At 33.3% G+C, this 20,640-nt stretch overlaps 2 protein-coding genes across 3 annotated transcripts; one reads left to right on the top strand and one right to left on the bottom strand.

Annotated features, from left to right (window-relative positions):
- Positions 1-724: 724 nt before the first annotated feature.
- On the bottom strand, positions 725-3,375 carry LOC129874387 (nudix hydrolase 1). 2 transcript variants are annotated; one of them, XM_055949674.1, is made up of 2 exons: positions 3,120-3,375; positions 725-1,306 (listed from the first exon to the last, which is right to left on the bottom strand). In XM_055949674.1, exons 1-2 carry the CDS (start codon positions 3,289-3,291, stop codon positions 990-992), a joined length of 489 nt encoding a protein of 162 aa, XP_055805649.1. In that variant the 5' UTR covers positions 3,292-3,375; the 3' UTR covers positions 725-989. The 2 variants fall into 2 exon arrangements, with proteins under 2 accessions (XP_055805649.1, XP_055805655.1); XM_055949680.1 differs by having other exon boundaries at positions 725-1,285; positions 3,120-3,365.
- A 13,062-nt stretch (positions 3,376-16,437) lies between these two features.
- Positions 16,438-18,567, top strand: LOC129879486 (putative late blight resistance protein homolog R1A-4). Its single transcript, XM_055953526.1, has 4 exons — positions 16,438-16,516; positions 16,627-17,537; positions 17,599-17,944; positions 18,056-18,567. The coding sequence occupies exons 1-4, from the start codon at positions 16,438-16,440 to the stop codon at positions 18,565-18,567; spliced, it is 1,848 nt and encodes a 615-aa protein (XP_055809501.1).
- Positions 18,568-20,640: the final 2,073 nt, after the last annotated feature.

Below are 20,640 nucleotides of genomic sequence, written 5' to 3' on the forward strand. Positions count from 1 at the left end.
AACTTTCTTAGTTTAGTCTAGACAAATAAATAGAATTGAGAAGTCTAGTCCTCCTTTAGATGACTTGGATCAATTGTTTGTTAGAAATATAATAGCACATTTTTAGAAAATAATTGGACTTAGCCCAAACAGAAAATTAGGTAAAAACAGAAAGAAAACATATAGCAAGACATTCTAAATTTTGCAAAGTTCTCCCAATATAAAACATTCTTTTTTTAATCTAAAACAAGTTTCATAGTGAATCTCCGTTACATTCTTAGGGAGTTAGCGTCTTCGTTGAGATTAGCCTCATTAGTTGAATCTTGAATTCGTCCTTACACGACCCCTAAGGCAAGTTTAACAGTGAACCACCCCTTCCCCTTGAGTTGTTACACTTTCCTTATAGGGACTCAACATCCTCGTTGAGGTTTGTCTCATCAACATATCAGGGAAGGAACTTTTGATACCACTCTATCACGACCCAAGCTCAATTGCAAGGTATTCTCTGATTTAGCCTGACTTTTTCTAAGCAACCTCAGGGCCTTTCAACCTTACCATCTTGTCCCCTTGAGTTTTAATCAGCTCTCGACACCTCGTGTTATCAGAAATTTACACATCAAGGATGTCGCAGAGGTGCATAAAATCAGAATTCATCAACATTTCATATTAAATAGCTATTCTAAAGTTATGCAGTACTGTTTATTTTGGTGAATTTATACCACTAGAAAAAAATAGCACAACACAATAGACAATATCATTTCAAATATATTACTACAACGTAGCACATTCAAGAATCACTTGCCATTACAAAACCAGAACTCCAGTGTTGGGGAAGTCCGATGCCCAAAGCATTCCGCTATTATGTAGGGTCTGTGGAAGGACTGTACCACTAGGGGGTGTAATGTAGACAAGCTACTCTAATGCAAACATCAAGGGATGATCCCACAACTCAGACTCGTGAGGCAAGTTTTTAGCATCAACATCAAATCGTAAATACTTAGAAAAACGTGTTAACTAGCAGTGTTTGGGAAAGGATTGAAACCACTTTGTACCATATCTTGTAAAGGACCAAAGAGTGGTTTAGGTAGATTGTTCCATTCATACCAATCCCAACCAGCACATTTCTCAGGTTCAACTGTTTCAGGCATCTGATTGGGATCAGCAGGGACTGCTCTTATGAATATGCAAACTGTGTGCACTTTCTCTGAGATGACATTGTTAGTCACCGTTAGATACTCGGTTTTATCAATTTCTAATCCTGTTTCCTCCTTCACCTCCCTCGTTGCGCACTCTTCAAAACTTTCCCCTGTAACAAATACATGATCAACTAATAAAATTGGGTAAGCATTTTAACACATATCCATTTAGTTTTGACATTGTCGATAATTCATAAAAATGAAAGCGAAAATAGATATATAAAGGTGTACACACAATTAGGCACGAGTTAAGATTCAAAATCAAATTGTCTTCCTTCTCTATAAAACTTAATAGTAAAATTTATACGACAAGCCTAACAAATCTAAAATGTTTTCTGAGTAAAAAACAAGAAAATAGACCCGTTCCTGTCTTCCTGTGATCTTAGTAAATGAGGAACACAAGGAGAAGATTAGGCAAGTGAACAAGACAAGCCAATCAAAACAGCATGTGTTCAAAAGAAACAGCCTGCAGGGTTGTGTGACTATGTTAATGGATGTCCTAATGTAAAACCATAAGGCTTCTATCTAATCAAAGTTGACAGCAGCATCAGCTGTGCAATGAACAGGATTACTTATTTGATCCTATTGCTGAACTCAAGTATGAACATATGCATATTGTATTTTCAAATGTCTTGAATTGAACAGAAACAAGTACGAGAAGCTGCTGTTGTGGATGAAAGGGCTGCAAGAAATCACAAGTAATTGAAGAATCCAAGAGTGCAGCTGTTTGTGATATGCAACAACTAGAGGATACCCAACTTATGCATACTTTCTAGGTGGAATGAGCTGCTAATACTACTCTAGAGGCGCATGTTAATACTAATTTGAACTTACCTTAAGTACGAGTTAAAACTGTGACCTTATATATCAGTCTTTGCGAGTGCAAGAACTTGTCTATGAAAGTATCCTAAAACTACCTCAAAGATACAATTTTTGAAAGAAAAAAAGAACCTTGAACAATATATTGTGTGATAAGAATGTGCCACCTAGACTTAAAAGTAAGTTTTATTAAGTTATTGTTAGACCAACTATGTTGTATGGAGCAAAGTGCTGGCCGCTCAAGGACTCTTACATCAAGAAGATGCAACTATCGGAGATGAGATATTGAGTTGGATGTGTAAGCATACTAGAAAAGATAGGATTATGACGAAAATACACGGGACAAGGTGAGAGAGTCCCTAGTGGTGGACAAGATGAGGGAGGCAAGACTGAAATGATTCAAATATGCAAAGAGGAGATGCAAAGATGCCCCAGTGAGGAGGTGCGGGAGGTTGGCTATGGTGGATTTTAGGAGAGGCAGAGAGTAGCCCGAAGAAGTAATGAGGAAAAGTGATTAGATCGCACATGACACACCTACAATTTACCGAGAACATGAACTTAGATAGGAACATATAGCGATCGAGAATTAGGATAGAATGTTAGTAGATAGTAGAGCGCTGTGTAATTTCCCTTATCAATAGTATTATTAGTAATTCTCCTATTATTGTATTCTTGGATTTTTCGATTTTACTATTAACTGTTGTTTTCTTTGCTTCATTTACTATACTATTTGTGGTGGTTATTGTTCTTTTCTCCATTATTTTCTATTAGTTTCACTTGAGCGGAGAGTATATTACAAATAGTTTTTCTACCTTGACAAGGTAAGCCTAAGATTGCATACACATCGCCGTCCCTAGACTCTACTTGTGTGATTATGCCGACAATGTTATGTTTGTGAAACATTTTTTTGTAATCTCGCAAGATATTTTTTCCAAATAAAGGTGATTGTTTAAATTTTTTGCAAAAAATAAGTTTTTTAATACTCCAATTTTTCTTCTTTTCAGTTTAATCCAGCAAAAAACTACTATAAATTTAAGGCAAAGTAGGGACACAAAGATAAATTTAACTGTTGTTTAAGTAGATAATCTAGCAAAGAAATCTTATCATATATTGATAGGTACTCACCGAACTCCAGGTGGCCGCCGGGAAGTGCAAAGGTGCTGTGGCCGACGGCAGAGAGGCGTTTCCCCAACAGAACTTTACTTCCTTTTAGAAGAAACACCGCTACGCCAACTTTTGGCATCGGAGATGACGGTTGCGTCGTGGTGGTCGGCGTTTTCTGTGCGCCATTTTCCATTTCTCCGGCACCGGAATAAATTTTACGGGAAGATGGAGATTGCGTGGGGAGTTTTATATATTTGAAAACTTTGTAATTGGGTTCCACTACTTTTTGGATCCCCACCAATGGATTTTGGACGACAAGAAATGTAAACTAGGCCCAATAATAAGAGTAGAAACCTTTGGGCTTTTTGACTTACCAGCCCATTTAAACTTGAAAAAATTATCTAAATATACATTTTATTTTATTATAATTTCTAAAATTTTCTACCATTTTAATTTTTTTTTAAAATATCCTCTTGGATACATCATTCCCACTCACTGATACATCTCTATCCCCCTCTCGGATACATCTCTCTCCTCCCTGATACATCCCTCCCCTATGTATCCAGATATCCTATCTCTTCTCTGATACATCTCTATCCCCTCCTAATACATCCCTCCCCTCTTGCATACATCCTTATCCGAATGTTTGCTGATGTATCCGGAAGTGAAGTGATGTATTCGAAATCCATAAATTTTAAGAGATTTTTATAAATTTAAAAAAGAGTAGGAAAATAATGTAATTAGTTTTTAACACTATGAAATTTATATAAATTATCCATTTTGTACAAATAGACTATTTTATGTCACTATTTAAATTTTAACCACATATAAATAATCGTATAAGTTTGAATAAATACAAGTGACTAGGTGTGGGCGTTTGGTTCTTCAATTTAGAAAAGTGTGCACCGAATACCAAATCAAACTAATTCAATTCGTTGTTTCTAAAAGGCAAGTTTTAGCAAGCAACACTCAATCCTGAATATACATTACACAATAAGGCTAAGTATTTAGCAGAAACATTCAATCCTAAATACTTAGCAAAACAGCTAACTAGTAGTAGTTGGGAAAGGATTGAAGCCACTTTGTACCATATCTTGTAAAGGACCAAAGAGTGTTTAGGCAGATTGTCCCATTCATACCAATCCCAACCAACACATTTCTCAGGTTCAACTCTTTCAAGCTTCTGATTGGGATCAACAAGAACTATGTGCACTTTCTCTTACATAATAATGTTAGTCACCGTTAGATACTCGATTTTATCAATTTCTAGTCCGATTTTGAAGAATCTAATCAAACACTTAGTTTGCAGGATCATTGAATTCGTTTCACTAGTCAAAAAGTATAATCACATACAAAGACGAACTACACCATATAAAACCACAGTCTAAAATCGTACCTTGTTACAGATTTGTTCCAATACTTTTTGGAGAAAAAATCTTCACTAAAATCTTCACAAGAACCTTTTACAAATTGGATAAAGAAGAAGGAGAAGGAAGAAGAAAAGTTCTATTTTTTCTTTTCAAAAGTTACGTTGTTTCTCTTTTCAAAGAAACCTTTTATAAACTTTAAAGGGACACAACTTTTCAAGTAGTTATGTCTCTTTCTTTTAATTAATAAATAAATATATAATAATTATATTAGTTATTTATTAATATGGATCCGGATTGACCCACATGGGTGATCCAATCCAATTTCTTTCATCTCCCACTCACACATAGTGGGTCAACTCTAATTCATATTCTGTATCTTTCATACATTACGACTAGACCGTGTGACCAGTGCATACTTCGAGAGTTTCGTTGCTATACATCTCTTAGGAATATACAACATCTCGATCAATGAAACTTAGAGTAGATTATGGTATATAGTACCCTAGATCATTTATCACATTCATATTTCTCATCATCTTTTTTTCTTAATTTTGAGTTCATCATTATGTACTTGTCTCATAGACAAACATAAAGGACATCAATGAACACAATTGATGTGATAATATCCAATGATCTTCCTCATCTCATGAATCTCTTAATCCAACGTGATATGCTTTTCTAGAAATATTCCGCCAGACCGAATCAAACATGATCGCTTGGCAACATACTAAGATATCAAATACCAAATTGAATCTCAAGAAACTGATTAACGTCATGACGGTACAACGTGAATATTACATATAATTTTCAAGGCTTCACACGATAGCAAGTAGAGACTAGACTTGTATCGCCCTTATGGGACACTATATGCATACATGGTATGAAATATGTATCACAGTACCAACTCTTTTCCCATGGAGCATATGTCTTTCATTAATAAATACTGTGCAGATGATAGTTCAGAAAACTCATGTCTAACTTTGAGTTCACAAATCTACTCATCATTTTATTCTTCAGAACGCACATCTGACATTAGAAACATACTAACTCATTTTAATCACATATGATTAAATATAATCTAACAAATGACATTCTTATTATAAACTTTCAGCTCTCTATTATCATCACTTCTGATAATAACTAATTTATAATTGTCTCATGTTTACTTGTCACTTAGACAATAAAAGTGATTGCTTGTGCGAATAGGCTAACATTTTTGGCTGTTTGACATATTTTTTAATCCTTAGAAATTTATGTACACTATAAAAAATGAAATATGTATAAGAACCAACAAGAATGAAAATTAGGCATAAATCAATATTAACTTCAATAATGTGAATTTACATGAACATGTTTGAGAAAGACTTCACATGTTTCTCATAAGCATCACATGCTATGGGTTTTGTTAAGGAATCTGATATCATTTGATGTGTAGATATGTATTTCACACTCACTTCTTTTTGTGCTATCATGTCTCTTAAAAAATGATACTTTATGTCAATATGTTTCGTCTTTCCATGGTACTTTGGATCTTTAGTGTAGGCTATTGCAGCCTGACTAGCACAACTGATTGTGACAGGACCAACAACATTATTATACACACCTAAGTGAACTAGAAAATGCTTAAGCCAAATAGCTTCTTGTACAACAGATGAAAGTGCTACGAATTCAGCTTTCATAGTAGGCAAGGCTATGCATGACTACTTCTTGCTACTCCATGATATGGCGCCATTGTTAAGAAAGAATGCATATCCAGAGGTGGATTTTCTTTTATCTAAATCTGCCCCCCAATTAGTATCAGTGTATCCTTTGAGTTGCAAATCATTTCCTTGATAGTATAAGGAATAATCGATTGTACCTTTGAGTTACCTCAATATCCTTTTAACTGCTTTCCAATATTATGGTTCTGGGTCGGATTGATATCTGTTAACTAGCCTAATAGTATAACAAATATCCGACCTTGTACACATCATAGCATACATAAGGAACTTTTCTCATTTGTTCCTTCTCTTGTGGAATCTGAGAGCACATCATTCGATTCAAAGCTTCACTTTTAGAAACTGGAATGTTTATGGGTTTGCAGTCTTGCATATTAAAGCGTTTAAGAACTTTCTTAATGTAAGGTTCTTGTGAAAAAGATAAAAAATCTCTTCAAATGATCTCTTGAAATCTTAACTCCAATAATGTATGTTGCTTCACCCATATCTTTCATCTCAAAAGTAGATGATAACCACTTTTTTGTTTCTTTTATAAAATCAATGTCACTTGCAACTATTAGTATGTTGTCTACATACAATGATAAGATCATAAACTTATCTTTGAATCTTTTGATGTACACAGAATGGTCTTCATGAATCATAACAAATTTATACGCTCTATGATCGCATTATGGAAACGTAAGTACCATCGTCTAAAAGATTATTTAAGGTCATAAATCGACCTTTGAAGTTGACATACTTTATTTTCTTTGCCTTTTTTCACGAAACCTACAGGTTGTTTCATACAGATTTCTTCTTCTAGTTCTCCATTGAGAAATACAGTTTTTACATCCATTTGATGAAATTTAATATCCAACTTAGGCACTATAGATAAAATTAATCTTATTGAAGTAAAACGTATAACAGGTGAAAAAGTTTCTTCATAATCAATTCCTTTCTATTGTGTGTATTCCTTAGCTACTAGGCGAGCTTTGAATCTTTCGATACTACCAGTTGCCTTACACTTGATTTTGAGAATTCATTTATTTTCAATAGCTTTTCAGCCCATAGGTAGATCAACCAATTTTCACACTTAGTTAGATTTCATTGACTCCATCTTCTCATCCATTGATTTTAACCATTTTTCTTTAGTGGGGCATGTAAGAGCCTCATTTATATTTCTTGGCTCTTTATCATCCAGAGTAAGCATAAATGCTTTCCCTTCGATCTCAAATTGATGACGGAGAATTTGTGGACAACTTGTTCGTCGAGGTTGAGATTGACAAATTGATTTATCAATTGGGAAGTTACTCCCACTCGGACCAACAATATCAATATGATTTGATTTAGATGGTGTATCTGTGGAAATAGAAACTGATCCATTATCATTAAAATGACTCCCACTCAAATCCATTTGATCTTCAACAGCGAAAATGATCTGGTCCGTAGTTTCATAAAAAAAATAAGTCTTGACCTATCTCGTCCTACTTAGGAAAATCATTCTCTATAAATGTAACATCACGTGATTCAATTTCAGTTACAATGTCACTATTTTATTCACCTATGAACACATAATCCTTCCTTAGATTGTTTAGAGTATCTTATAAAGATACATTTTCTTCCCTTTGGGCCTAATTTTTTGTATTAAGAAGAAGGATTATGAATGAAAACAACACAACCCCAAGACTTCAAAATGCTTAAATCGGGCTTTCGTTTAGTCCATAACTCATATGCCGTAGTTGTAATTGATTTTGAAGGGACACGATTAAGTACAAATGCAGTAGTGAGCAAAGCATTACCCTAATAGGTGATTGACAATTTTTCTTGCGCCATCATCGACCTAACCATTTCTAATAAGGTTCTATTTCGTCATTCTGCAACACCATTTTGTTGTGGAGTATAAAGAGTAGTTAATTGTCTTTGAATTCCCTTTTCTTCACATAATCATCTGAACTCATCAGGCAAATACTCTCTTCCTTGATCGGTTCTTAGAGCTTTTATTTTTCTATCTAATTGATTCTCAACTAAGTTCATAAACTTAATGAAACAACTTAAATCTTCATATTTGTGAAAAATTAGATATACATAATCAAATCGAGTAAAATCATCAATAAAAGTGATGAAGTAAATAGCACCATGTCTTTCCCTTACATTCATTGGACCATAGATATTAGAATGAATTAATTGCAATTGAGTATCAGCTCTTTCCTTTCCCAAATGGTTTTCATGCAGTTTTTCCGGCTAGGCAAGATTCACAAGTAGACAATTCTATTTTATCTATTGTGTCAGGCAAACCTTCCTTAGCTAAGCGGTTCATTCTTTGCTGACCAATCCTAGAATGCCATGTATTTACATCATTCTCACAATTAGAAGACGTAAATAAGGAAAAACTAATATCATTATTATTGGGACTTTGACAAACATCCAATACAAAAAATCGGTCATAAAAATAACCAGTTCCATATTTTGTCTTATCCAAATATAGATCCATACCATGTTCATAAAAGAATAAATTAAATACTAACTTAATCAACATTTCTGACAGAGACTAGATTACGACGAATGAATGGGGCAAATAAGACATCAAGTAGGAGCAGAGTTCGGCCACCATGCATTTCAAGTTTGCAGGTACCAATCCCTTTAACCTCTTCTCTGGAGTTATTTCCTACATAAACACATTTGGATCCTCGTGGAATTTGTCAGTAATCTATGAAAACATCTCTTTCCATTGCTATATGTTTGGTGGCTCTCGAGTTTACAATCCACATAAGAAGTGACTCGGTTAAAAAAGCAGAATAAGAAATATTTACATTACTATGTAAATTGTTCATAAGGTAATGTATCTTTTTAGGCTCAGGACAATCACGAGCAAAGTGTCCTTTCTTCTTACAGTTATAGCACTTAAGCTTAGCCATATTCCTATACATCTTCAGAGCAGAAATATTTTTCTCTCTTTGTTGATTAAATTTAGGGTTATTTGAGACTTTCACATGTTGGAGGGTATTACCATTTTCAGGAAGTGTCGTAGACACATTTAGAGCTTCAAGAGTTTCATGCTCTTTTAGGACATAATTGATTTTCATGCTCCATATTTCACAGTTATCACTGTTAAGCTTATCACCTTTGTTAAGCTTGACAATAATATTTTTTGAAGCAATTGACATACTGATTAAACAAGTATAAAGTAACGTGAGACAACTATGTTCAAATTTTAGCCTAAATTCATATACATATTGTTCTTAAGATAATTAACTATATCAATATTCATTTCACATTAGGTTCAGATTCGAAAGTTCACTAAGTTTCCAATCATCATCTAAATTCTAATATGTCATAAATCTAACACAATCAATCATTTGAGAACCACTTACCTTAAATCACATAATTCAAGACTAAATATGCATAATTCTATAACAAATATAGAAAATTCAATTAAGAACGTAATTGCATAAATAATATAAATTTAAAATCATACAACTACAAATACATACAAATAATATGCACATTATACAAATAATATACACATTATCATTGTAATATCTCTTTGTGAACAAGAATAGATAAAATAAAATCTATACGCAAGTCTATAGGCAATTTATATCTTATAGGCAACCAATGAGAATGATACATAGTCTTCTTAAGTATCAAGTCAATGCATTTATCAATAAAATATTGGATCAATGACTTGTATGATCTCAATTTTTTGATATGTAACTTATGACAAGATTTGTCAAGTAATGTTTTTTGAAAATCTTCAGTCAATGCGTACAACCATATATTTCTTCTCCACGGTTAATAAACCCCCAACCCACACAACTTCTTGAATTAATTGGTTAATTCTCGCTATGTGTTTCATAAATCTTGTAAGATCATCATCTTGAACATTGAATTCTGGTGAAAGATTAACCAAATTGTCAATCAGAGTTTTTACCCTATCCTTCTGTTGCTTTGTGGAAACTCGTCTAGATGTCCTTATCATTACCATAATTTTCTGTAACATATACAGAAAAATGATTAGGACCAACCACATATGAAAAGAATTATACAATAATTGTATAAAAGAAGTCTTATATGTGATTTAAGAAGAAAAATGTGATTATGAGCCCATAGGTATATTGCTCATATTCTCAATAATAAATTGCCTTTGTCGATAAAAAAAACTTTCAATTTATCAAATAACATCCAAGTCTAGAACTTTTTTTTTAAAAAAAAATTCACTATTGCCTTTCACTTTGAGAATAAACAACAAAAAAAAAATTAATCTCATGTGGACAACTATGAAGAGCTATTGTAGTATTCCAACATTGATAGGAGTTTTTAATATTAAAATTTAATAGATTTCTTTATCAAACCAAAATCTACCATACAAGCTATTTTCTCCGATAGAAAAAATTCAAAAAAATCCAAAAGAAAATCAATCACTTCCAAAACTTTCACAAATATTTACTAAAGAATGTGTGCCATCTCACTGTTTTAAAAAAAATTTAGAGATTTTTTTTGAATTAACTAATATCCTTAAGGAATAGTGCTATTCCACATTCGTTTGAATCATACTACTAGTAGGATATATTATAAAATACCATATGGGGTACTTCCTTTTGAACCAATAAAATGGTAAAAAAAAATTCAAAACTAACTAATGGTCATATCAATGTCTATTGAAAAACATTTACACATATGAAGGCCGCCATTATTCTCAAACAAAGTTGCAACAGTGAAGATGCACAAACTAGAAAATCAAAAAACAACCCTATGCTCTGATACCAATGAAGAATCTAATCAAACACTTAGTTTGCAGGATCATTGAATTCGTTTCACTAGTCAGAAAGTGTAATTACATACAAAGACGAACGACACCATATAAAACCACAGTCTAAAATCGTACCTTGTTACAGATTTATTCCAACTTTTTTTAGAGATGAAATCTTCACTGGATTCTTCACAGGAACCTTTTAGGAATTGGATAAAAAAGAAGGAGAAGGAAGCATTAAAGTTCTATTTTTTTTTCCAAAAGTTACATTGTTTCTCTTTTCAAAGAAACCTTTTATAAACTTAAAGAGACACAACTTTTCAATTAGTTATGTCTCTTCCTTTTAATTAATAAATAAATATATAATAATTATATATTAGTTATTTATTAATATGGATCCGGATTGATTCATATGGATAACCCGATCCAATTTCCTTCAAGTTTCCTCCTTCACCTCCCTCGTCGCCCCACTCTTCAAAACTTTCCCCTATATAACAAATAAATGATAGAACTTTGGTGAGTTTATTAACAACAGAGAATTCACTATCTGAGCTACTAAAATTTGCTGTCAGCAGCATCAGTTGAGCTATAAATATAACTACTTAATTGATACTATTGTTGAATGCAAGTATGAACATATGAATCCATATCAAGAAACAAATAACAATAAAAACACGCAAAGAACCTAAGGAAATTCAATACATGACATATAATACTTAATATACACAAGCATAATTTTCGGGCAAAAGAGTGTTCACTTGAACCCTTTTTGGCCCTCTAGCTCCATCCACGAGGAAAAATGTATATCTTTAGTACTTTTTTGGTGCAACATTCTATTACAAATGATCTTAGTAATAACTGATGATTAGAGAAGAGTCCTTAGTGTTGTAAAATTCTATTTTTGTTGTTCCTAATTTTTAGGATTCTATTGTAACTCTTTCCTTCTATTTAGGCTTTGTTTAATAGTCATTATTATTTCTAGTTCTTGTACAAATTCTTTATAAAGTAGCCATATGATTAATAACAACGATAACCATTTTCACATCTTCTGCTCTCTCTTTACTTAGATGTCATGATTGACTTCTAGTGGTAGAATTAGGATTTTCATTAAAAAAATTTAAAATATAAAGAAGTAAGCACACAAAAAGTCGAAGGGGTTCAAGATCTATTGTATATACATAAAAAGTAAGTAAAAGTAATTGTAACCCTGTAAAAGGTATAAACAGTATAATTTTCTGCTAGATAATTTCAAATAAACCCCTTGAGGCTTGAGCCCTTACTAGCTTCGCCTCTGTTGACTTCTTGAGCTCATTACAATATCAGTAATATTGTAACAAGGTGAAAGTTAACGTGGTCAACCAACTGAGCTAGTCAGATTCCTTATAATTTGAATTTATATTTTGCAAAGACTTGAAAAAACTTAGAGCCCATTTGGATTGGCTTATAAGTTACTTTTAAACTGTTTTCAGCTTTTTGAGTGTTTGGCTGACCAACTTAAAGACATTTTGTGTTTAAAATATGCCCCAATAAATAATTAAATTTGTTTGGATAGACTTATTTTAAGCAGCTTATAAGTGAAAAAAAACTTGAGTTGTACCTACATATTTTTTTTAACTTATAAACAGTTTTCAACTTATAAGTTACTTAAAATAAGTTCATCCACACAGGCTCTTACTAACCAATTGTTTGTCAAAACATTTTTCTGAAATCTATCGAAATGAAGATCTACAAAATCTAGCACAGAAATTTATGGTGACTCACCAAACTCCAGGTGGCCGCCGGGAAGTGCAAAGGTGTTACCGCCGATGGTGGAGAGGCGTTTCCCCAGCAGAACTTAACTTCCTTTTAAAAGAAACACACCTACGCCGACTTTTGGCGTTGGAGCTGACGGTGGCGACGCGGTGGCCAGCGTTCGTAAAGCGCCATTTTCCATTTCTCCGGCACCGGAATAAATTTCACGGGAAGGCTGAGATTGTGTTTGGAGTTTTTATATTTGAAAAAATTTGATTGGGTCAAGCCAGTTTTATAGCGTTTGTATAATGACAAACATAAATTGTCATTATAAATAATTAGAGAAATTATACTCATATGGAGTTATTATATTTAAAAGATTTGCCATATATGAAATATTTTGGTATACAAATAATTCATGAGTATAACGTTTGTATAATTCGCTATACAATTCATAGTTTTTGTATAACATTTGTATATTTCGCTATACAATTCGTATATAATGTTTATATAATTTGCTATAGAATTTGCAGTGTTTGTATATTTCGGTATACAAATAATTCGTGGGTATAATATTTGCATAATTCGCTATACAATTCACCGTTTTTGTATAGTGTTTGTATATTTCGCTATACAATTCGTGTGCAGTGTTTGTATAATTCGTTATACAATTCGCAGTGTTTGTATATTTCGGTATATAATATTTGTATAATGACAAACATAAATTTACTATTATAAATATTTAGAAAAACTATATCCATATGAAGTTATTATGTTTAAAAGGTTTGTCAAACGCTAGTAAGAAGCTCTTGGGCTTTTTTTGACTGACCAGCCCATTCAAACTTGTGTGGATGGAAGATTTGCACTATTAGACTATTTGTGTCATTATTTAAATTTTAACCTCATTTAAATAAATCGTATAAAAGTAATTTTTTGGATCATCTTGCTAGTCTTGACAGATCGCCATAAGTTCGAATAAATATAACTCATGGTGACCACTAGAAATTTAGTATAAATTGTTTGGATAGATCATTAAGTGTTTTTTTAATAGATGTACTTTCCACAAATTAGGATACTCACCCGAGGTTTAGTGCAAGTTGTTTTAGTGGATCGCTAAGAGTTTCTTATGGTTGGATTTGTCATAAGTCGTGGAATTATTTATCGAAATCTAATATAATAAGAATAATATAATAAGAGTCAACTTAAGATATTTTCTTTAACAAAGTTTTTAATTATAAAAAAATAAAACATTTATTTCTAGCATATGGACTTCAAATATCTTAAGTTGACTCTTTTTATGAATTAATTATGACTCTTATTATGAATTATTATTATACAAACCAACTCTTTCTATATTTTTATATTTCAAGCACTACCGATCGGAGTCACCTTGTACCGAGGGGGTTCATGTCCTTCCGCAAAAAATTATATCATTTATACATGGTTAAAATAATTTTTAATGTATATAAAGTAGATGTCGAATTCCTTCGACTAGCTCGTGTGTCTACTTATTCAGATTTTGAACCCTTTTATTTAAAATTTTGGCTCTGCCACTGACTAACGGATCACCTCTAATGACGGCTAGTATTCTATTAAAAAAATGTGTATTTTTTTTTGCACTGTTTTTTCCCTACGCTGTTTTTTGTTTGTATTAGTTGACAAATATGGGAGAATAGATGAAGTACATTATTGAGATTAATTAGCACTTTTTTTCTTCTTATTTTTCATTAAAAAATAATTCTTTTTGAAAATATATATCGTACAATTTTAAAAAATAATCTCTATTGTTAATTTTTATATTGATGAATAAGGCACATAAATAAAGTGCATTTAAAAAGAGTTAACAAGTAAATTAGTAAGAATATATTTCTTATTTATAATTTTTTAAAACGCGTATAAAAAAAATAAACAGATAATATGAAACGGAGGGAGTTAGTTCAAGTCAATTAAAAAATTGATTGTTGTGTTGTTTATAAGAAACTTTTTTGCCTCTCCAATGAATTCAAAAGCCAGCAACTTTATCGAGATTAGAAACTTAAGGTCAAAAAAAATACATTTACTGATGGATTAAAATTGTTAATTACATATTTAAGAGATTATTTTGAATTTATACTCAAATATAAAGGACCATTTCTGTTAACTTGTCAGAAATTTGAAGAATCAAAATTGTTAAGTGCATACACTTTATATATAGTGTGTAATCTTTTACCGATAAATTTAAATAAACCCCTCGCTAATCTCTAGATCTGTATTTTGTGCCTACGTAACTTCCCACATAAAAGACCATTTTTTTTTGTTAATTTTTTTCTCATAAACTTTATGATTCGTTGACATTTAAAATAAATTAAGTTAACTTCGTGCCATTCTTATAAATGGCAATGTAAACAGTTTAGCTTAGGTATCTTTCATTTTTAAGTGGTTTAACATTGAAGAAAATTTTGTTCCATTATTATTTATCTCTTGTTTGTGATCTTCAAATCTTCTAAAGAATCTGGATTAGTATAAGTTTTCAAGCTTGCTCAGAGAGTTACACCAAAAAGGTATGTAAATCCCACATTTCCTTCTAATTAGCCTTTGAATTTGGTTCGTCGCAGAAACTAACATCTCTTGATCGCTTACAAAATAAATAGAAGAAAATAATCTTGAATTCTTTTATATGTAAAAATGAATATCTTGCAAACATTCCATGCCATGACTAAAAATATTTATCATGTACGTAAAAAACTCAAAGCTAGCGTTTGATCATAAATTTTGGATTAGATTTTATAAAGATTTATATGTTTATGATAGATTTGGGATAAAATTTTGAAAGTTCGTTTTTTTTTTTTTTCAAGTTCTCAAAATCCAGACCCATATTGGAACTTCTGCTCAAATTTTTTATATTTTTTCGGAGTAAAATGCATGTAACTCAACTTTTCAAGTTTCAACTAAGTAAAATCTCTTTTAGTTTAGTCTTCTTTTCTCTTTTGAGTAGGTTCTTAAGACATGAAATTGAATTACCATTCCCTCTATTATATTAGTCCAATCAATTCATTCTTATTTATAAATAAGGCAAGACAGAACTTATGTCCTCACAGATGGAGAGGATTTTGAACCCTCCATATTTTTAAAAAATACTTTAGTTTTTAAGACCAACTCTTTCAATCGCTCAGACATCAAATCTATGATCATCAAACCAGATTTTTTGTTATGATCTGTTTATATGTAGAGAGAAAGTAAAAGACAATGATGAGAAGCCATGAAAATATGACTTATCTAACCTGTTTAAGTCACTTTTTTATTTATTAGCTCAATTTATTTGAATCCATATATTATGTGGCCCAATTAACCCATAGAAACCTTATCAAAATGTTTTAAAAAAGAAAGACTAAAAATGCCCTGACTATCCAAAAAGATTTAAATATACTCTTCATCCGTCTGTTTTTCTCAAAAAATATCCCTTTGATAACCTTTTTAGCTCAGTGATGCCCTCATGACTAATGGTTAACGTTGAATTAATAAAATTAATTTATGTTTCACGTGACATTTTATTACTGCTCCAAGTTTAAATTCTATCCCAAATTATATAAATCCCCAATCATCCGATTTTCTGACTGACCCGACCCAAACACTAACCCACCCGGAAAACAAAAATCTCGCATTTTATGCCATTTTCGACCTAAACATAAGCACATTTAGTTTAATATATCACATGATCCAAATGTCTTCTTTACATTCTTAAACATGGACCGACAATTTATGGTCTCTTACTTGTTGCAGTTTCAAGATTTTGATCTGAAAGAAACGTTGAGATGTCTAAGCAGGAGATGGTAGATTGTTTCAACGAGTTACTGAGTTATGTAGACAAAATCGTAGAGGAGGATTCGAAAGGTCCTTCAATGAATCAAATCAATATGCTAAGAATGATGCTTAAATATACAAGAATGTTTGTTAGCTGGGTAAGACAAATGAGAGTTGAAAACTCATTTCTTGTCTTGCAGAGGATCCAAGACAACAAGAGTATTTTCTTCAACAACCAGCTTCGAGTACTATTATACGTCATGAATTCGTTATTGAATTCATTGGCCATGCTGTGGAATGTCTCAAGGATCTGCTGAGCTTTTCTTACTTTGCTAATTCAAGTTATCCACTTCAACAGCTGGTCCAAGAACTCGTTAAGGCGTTCATTAAATGGAGGAGTTTGATGAGTATTTCAAACAGATGCGATGATGAGGATGCTAATGTGTCTGCTTTCTTGAGAAGTATTGAGACTGAGGTTCGTCGAGCTGTTATAAAGGTATACAACTATTTACCAGAAGAAATGAATGAAGTGAGGGAAGATCAAATGTATTATATGTTAGAGATGATTCAGAGGAGTATTGATCATACTGGGGAATATCTTGGTGGCGTCTGCGCCCTCAGAGCCTCAACGTTGGCAGATGAATATACAAGCATTCCCAACACCACAACTGAAATTGCAGTAGCAGTACTAACTAGCAGCATCAAGGCTTTGCTAAAAGATTTGATTGGGATATCAGAACTTAACTTCTGTTGGAAGGGTCTGATGAGAGATAATATCGAGACCTTTCATGAGAACTTAGACTTCTTGCACATTTTTTTCGTTGATTTGCCAGTACAGATCAACTTGCAAGATATTCGAGAAGTGACTTTTGCTGCAGGAGTTGTCGTTAGCTTGATGAATGGCGAGGTGATGATGGAAGACAACTACAGTAAGGCTGGGGAGCTGAACCAAGCACTTGTTGATTTTGAAGACAAGTTTGAGCAGTTCTTGTCATCATTATCTATACGACAAGATCAGCTTAAGCTTCGCAAGACTGTCCAATCTTTTTTGACCAAGAACAACAATTCTATAGGCTCTGTTGATTTCCACTTGGACAACTTGGAGGAGATGGTTAGTTGCTACTCGGATCCTGTTAGCATTGTGAAGGACACTATTTCTATTAGCCTTGAAGTATCTTAAGGTTTTACAACCATCTATAAGGGATGATCGATGTACGGATCTTGTTGCACTGGTGTCTGGTAAAACTCATGAGTTGGAATATATAATTGATTCGCTTGCAATTGGGGAAGTTCCTGTTTCTTGTCTTAAGCTATGGTTGTGGGAGATCACAAAGGAGATAAAACAAATTAAGGCGGAGACTGGGGAGAACAAGATAGATGATCACCTCATGACTTTCGAGGTTTCTAAAAGTCAGATGGCATCCAAGAAGCCAGATGATACCCACACGACGAACAAAGTGATGGTGGGATTTGAAGATGCCATAAAAACAGTGAGGAAGCAACTTATTGAAGGATCAAGTAACTAAGAAGTCATCTCGATTGTTGGAATGCCCGGTTTAGGTAAGACAACTCTTGCAAACAAACTCTATGCAGATGATTTAGTGGTCTCACATTTTGAATTCCGAGCAGTATGTTGTGTTTCCCAAGTGTATACAGGAAAGGAGTTACTAGTTGCTCTTCTAACTGATGTTATGGAGCTGAAAAAATTGGCTGAAGATGAATTGGCTGACAAGCTGCAAAGATATTTGAAAACGAAGAGATATTTGCTTGTGCTTGATGATGTTTGGGAGACTCAGGTATGGGATGATTTATATTCATCCTTCCCAGATACAGGAAATGGAAGCAGAATACTATTAATAACACAACTTAATGAAGTCGCGGAGTGTGAAGGTTTCATTGCCCATCATCTTCGTCAGTTTAGAGATGATGAAAGTTGGACACTGCTAAAAGAGACAGTTCTCCAAAATGATACTAGCTTCTTTCAGGAACTAGAGATTATCGCAAATGAAATTGGCAAAAAGTGTGGAGGGCTACCTCTCTTAGTTGTTTTGGTAGCTGGTATTCTGGCCAAGACAGACAAGGAAGTAGAAGACTGGAAGAAAGTGTTGAGAAGTGGTGTATCTTGGGTTTTGATGATTTAACAAACTATCGTTCAACAAAATGATGCAAAGAGGGACATGGGAGACAAGAAATGCATACTGATTGGGGGAAGTTATGTGTTCATGTTATGTCTTCAAGATATGTCTCGAAGTTATGTGATAGAGGGAACTGCCTGACAGGAGGAATGTATGAGGGACTTGGTCGGACTGATAGGGGGAATTGAGTTGTGTTCATGGTATGTCTCGAAGCTATGTGACAAGAGGGACAACTACCTGTTTGCAGAAACATGAACACAAGTCCACATGGTTTGTCATCATCAAAAAGGAGGAAAATATTATAATTCAAGTTTTGATGCATCAGCAAATCATGGGACCTGATTGGCGGACCTGGTCCCATGATCGGTGTGTGTCACATACCAAATGGGAGACAACTGTAAAAGAAACCATGGGACCTGATCGGGACAAATCAGAAGAGACTACAAATCATGGGACCTGATCGGGGGGACCTGGTTGACCTGGTCCAGCTGTAAAAGTTGCCACCACCTGCTGTGGTTGGTAGGCAGCAGCTAGACGACAAAGACGTCCAACCAATCAGAAGGTACTAGATATTTCGTCCATATGCTAAATACTATCTTTGAGACATGAAACAACTTAGTTTTCATACATCATTTTTACAAGGCAAAAGAAAAGTGGTGTGTGTGCTCAAAAGAAAGAACACTTTCTCAAGGCAGCAGGGACCTGATCGAGCTACTATTGAAGAATAGTTTTAGGTTGTTGCTTTGTTGTAATGTTGATTCTAGTGTGTTAAGCATTGTAAAATCAGTTTCTATCATATAAAGGAATATTGATTACTTCTCTTTGTATTGTGTCATTGTGACTTCTTTGCTAGAGTTAGCATAAAGGACCGTGCCACTTTTGATTTGTCCAACCTAGATCACGACTCCTCTTCCTCCTCCTCCTCCTCGTCCTTATCCTCAGTGTTAAATGATTTGGAAACGTTATCTGCTCCCTTATTTACACCTGGAATGGATTTAGAAAGTGTAATGAGACGTACACCTAATCTTCGGAAGTTGAAATGTGTAATTTCAGGAACATGGAGATATTCCAAAAAACTACGAAATTTCTGCAGTGTATTTCCAAGATTAGATTTTTTAACTCAACTCGAGTCTCTGAACTTGCTGTGTCATTGGCCTCCAGAGCGTTATCCTTGTGAGTTCAACTTCCCTTTAACTATCAAGAAGTTAACACTATCAGGATTTCGCTTGCCCTGGACAGAAATTTCAACAATTGCGATGCATGAAAGACTAGAGGTACTCAAACTACAACAATATGCATTTTCTTGGAAATCATGGGAAGTGAAAAATGGACAGTTCCCGCGACTCAAGATGTTACAATTAAAATATATGCAGATTGATGAATGGGAAGTCTCTGAGGATGATAATGATAATTGTTTCCCTATGCTAGAGAGGTTGGTCATGGAAAATTGTTATGTGCCAAAAGGAATACCGTCTTGTTTTGGTGACATTACTACTTTGAAGTCCATAGAGTTAAGGTGGTGCAACAGCATCATTAAATCAGCAATGGATATTAGCGATACGCAAATCGACCTGATGCAAAATAATGACTTCAAACTCTCAATTTTTCCAAGTCCCAAACTCATGAGTTTACGTTTAAATGGTTTGACGTATAAGAATTCATATAGTCGACTCCAACTTACTTTGAATTTGGTTGTTGTTTGAAGATGTGTACATGTTTCAATTCTTTCTTGATGCAATGTTTTTACTATGTACTTTCTTTATTCCTCATTTGGGAACTTTTACACCCTCTTTGGATGGTTGTTACGTGCTTTATCGTATTCTACTATATTATTTAATGCATCCTTAGGTAGTTAGGTAGCGACGAAAAGTCTCATTTTATGTAACGATTGATTTGGTGTGATCGCATCATTACCTTGATATTTCTCTTTTTGTCTTTACTTATTATTGAATAATAATCTTACTTTATTCTTTCCCTTACCCTTTTTTTATAGTAGTTTTACTCCGTACCCTTCTTTTCTTATAGATTTATCATATAAATTGTTGATGTGTGACATTAGAAATGCAATCAATCCAAACA

Source organism: Solanum dulcamara, chromosome 2 (genome assembly GCF_947179165.1).
Source record: "Solanum dulcamara chromosome 2, daSolDulc1.2, whole genome shotgun sequence".
NCBI classification, from domain to species: Eukaryota; Viridiplantae; Streptophyta; class Magnoliopsida; order Solanales; family Solanaceae; genus Solanum; species Solanum dulcamara.

Excerpts from the sequence above, each read along its gene's own strand:
- LOC129874387 (XM_055949674.1), bottom strand. The coding sequence starts at position 3,291 with ATGGAAAATGGCGCACAGAAAACGCCGACCACCACGACGCAACCGTCA. Across the intron at positions 1,307-3,119 it reads CGGCGGCCACCTGGAGTTCG|TTGATCATGTATTTGTTACA; the intron begins GTGAGTACCTAT and ends CAATTTTATTAG.
- LOC129879486 (XM_055953526.1), top strand. The coding sequence starts at position 16,438 with ATGTCTAAGCAGGAGATGGTAGATTGTTTCAACGAGTTACTGAGTTAT. Across the intron at positions 16,517-16,626 it reads CGTAGAGGAGGATTCGAAAG|AGGATCCAAGACAACAAGAG; the intron begins GTCCTTCAATGA and ends CTTGTCTTGCAG. Across the intron at positions 17,538-17,598 it reads TGGACAACTTGGAGGAGATG|TATCTTAAGGTTTTACAACC; the intron begins GTTAGTTGCTAC and ends TTAGCCTTGAAG.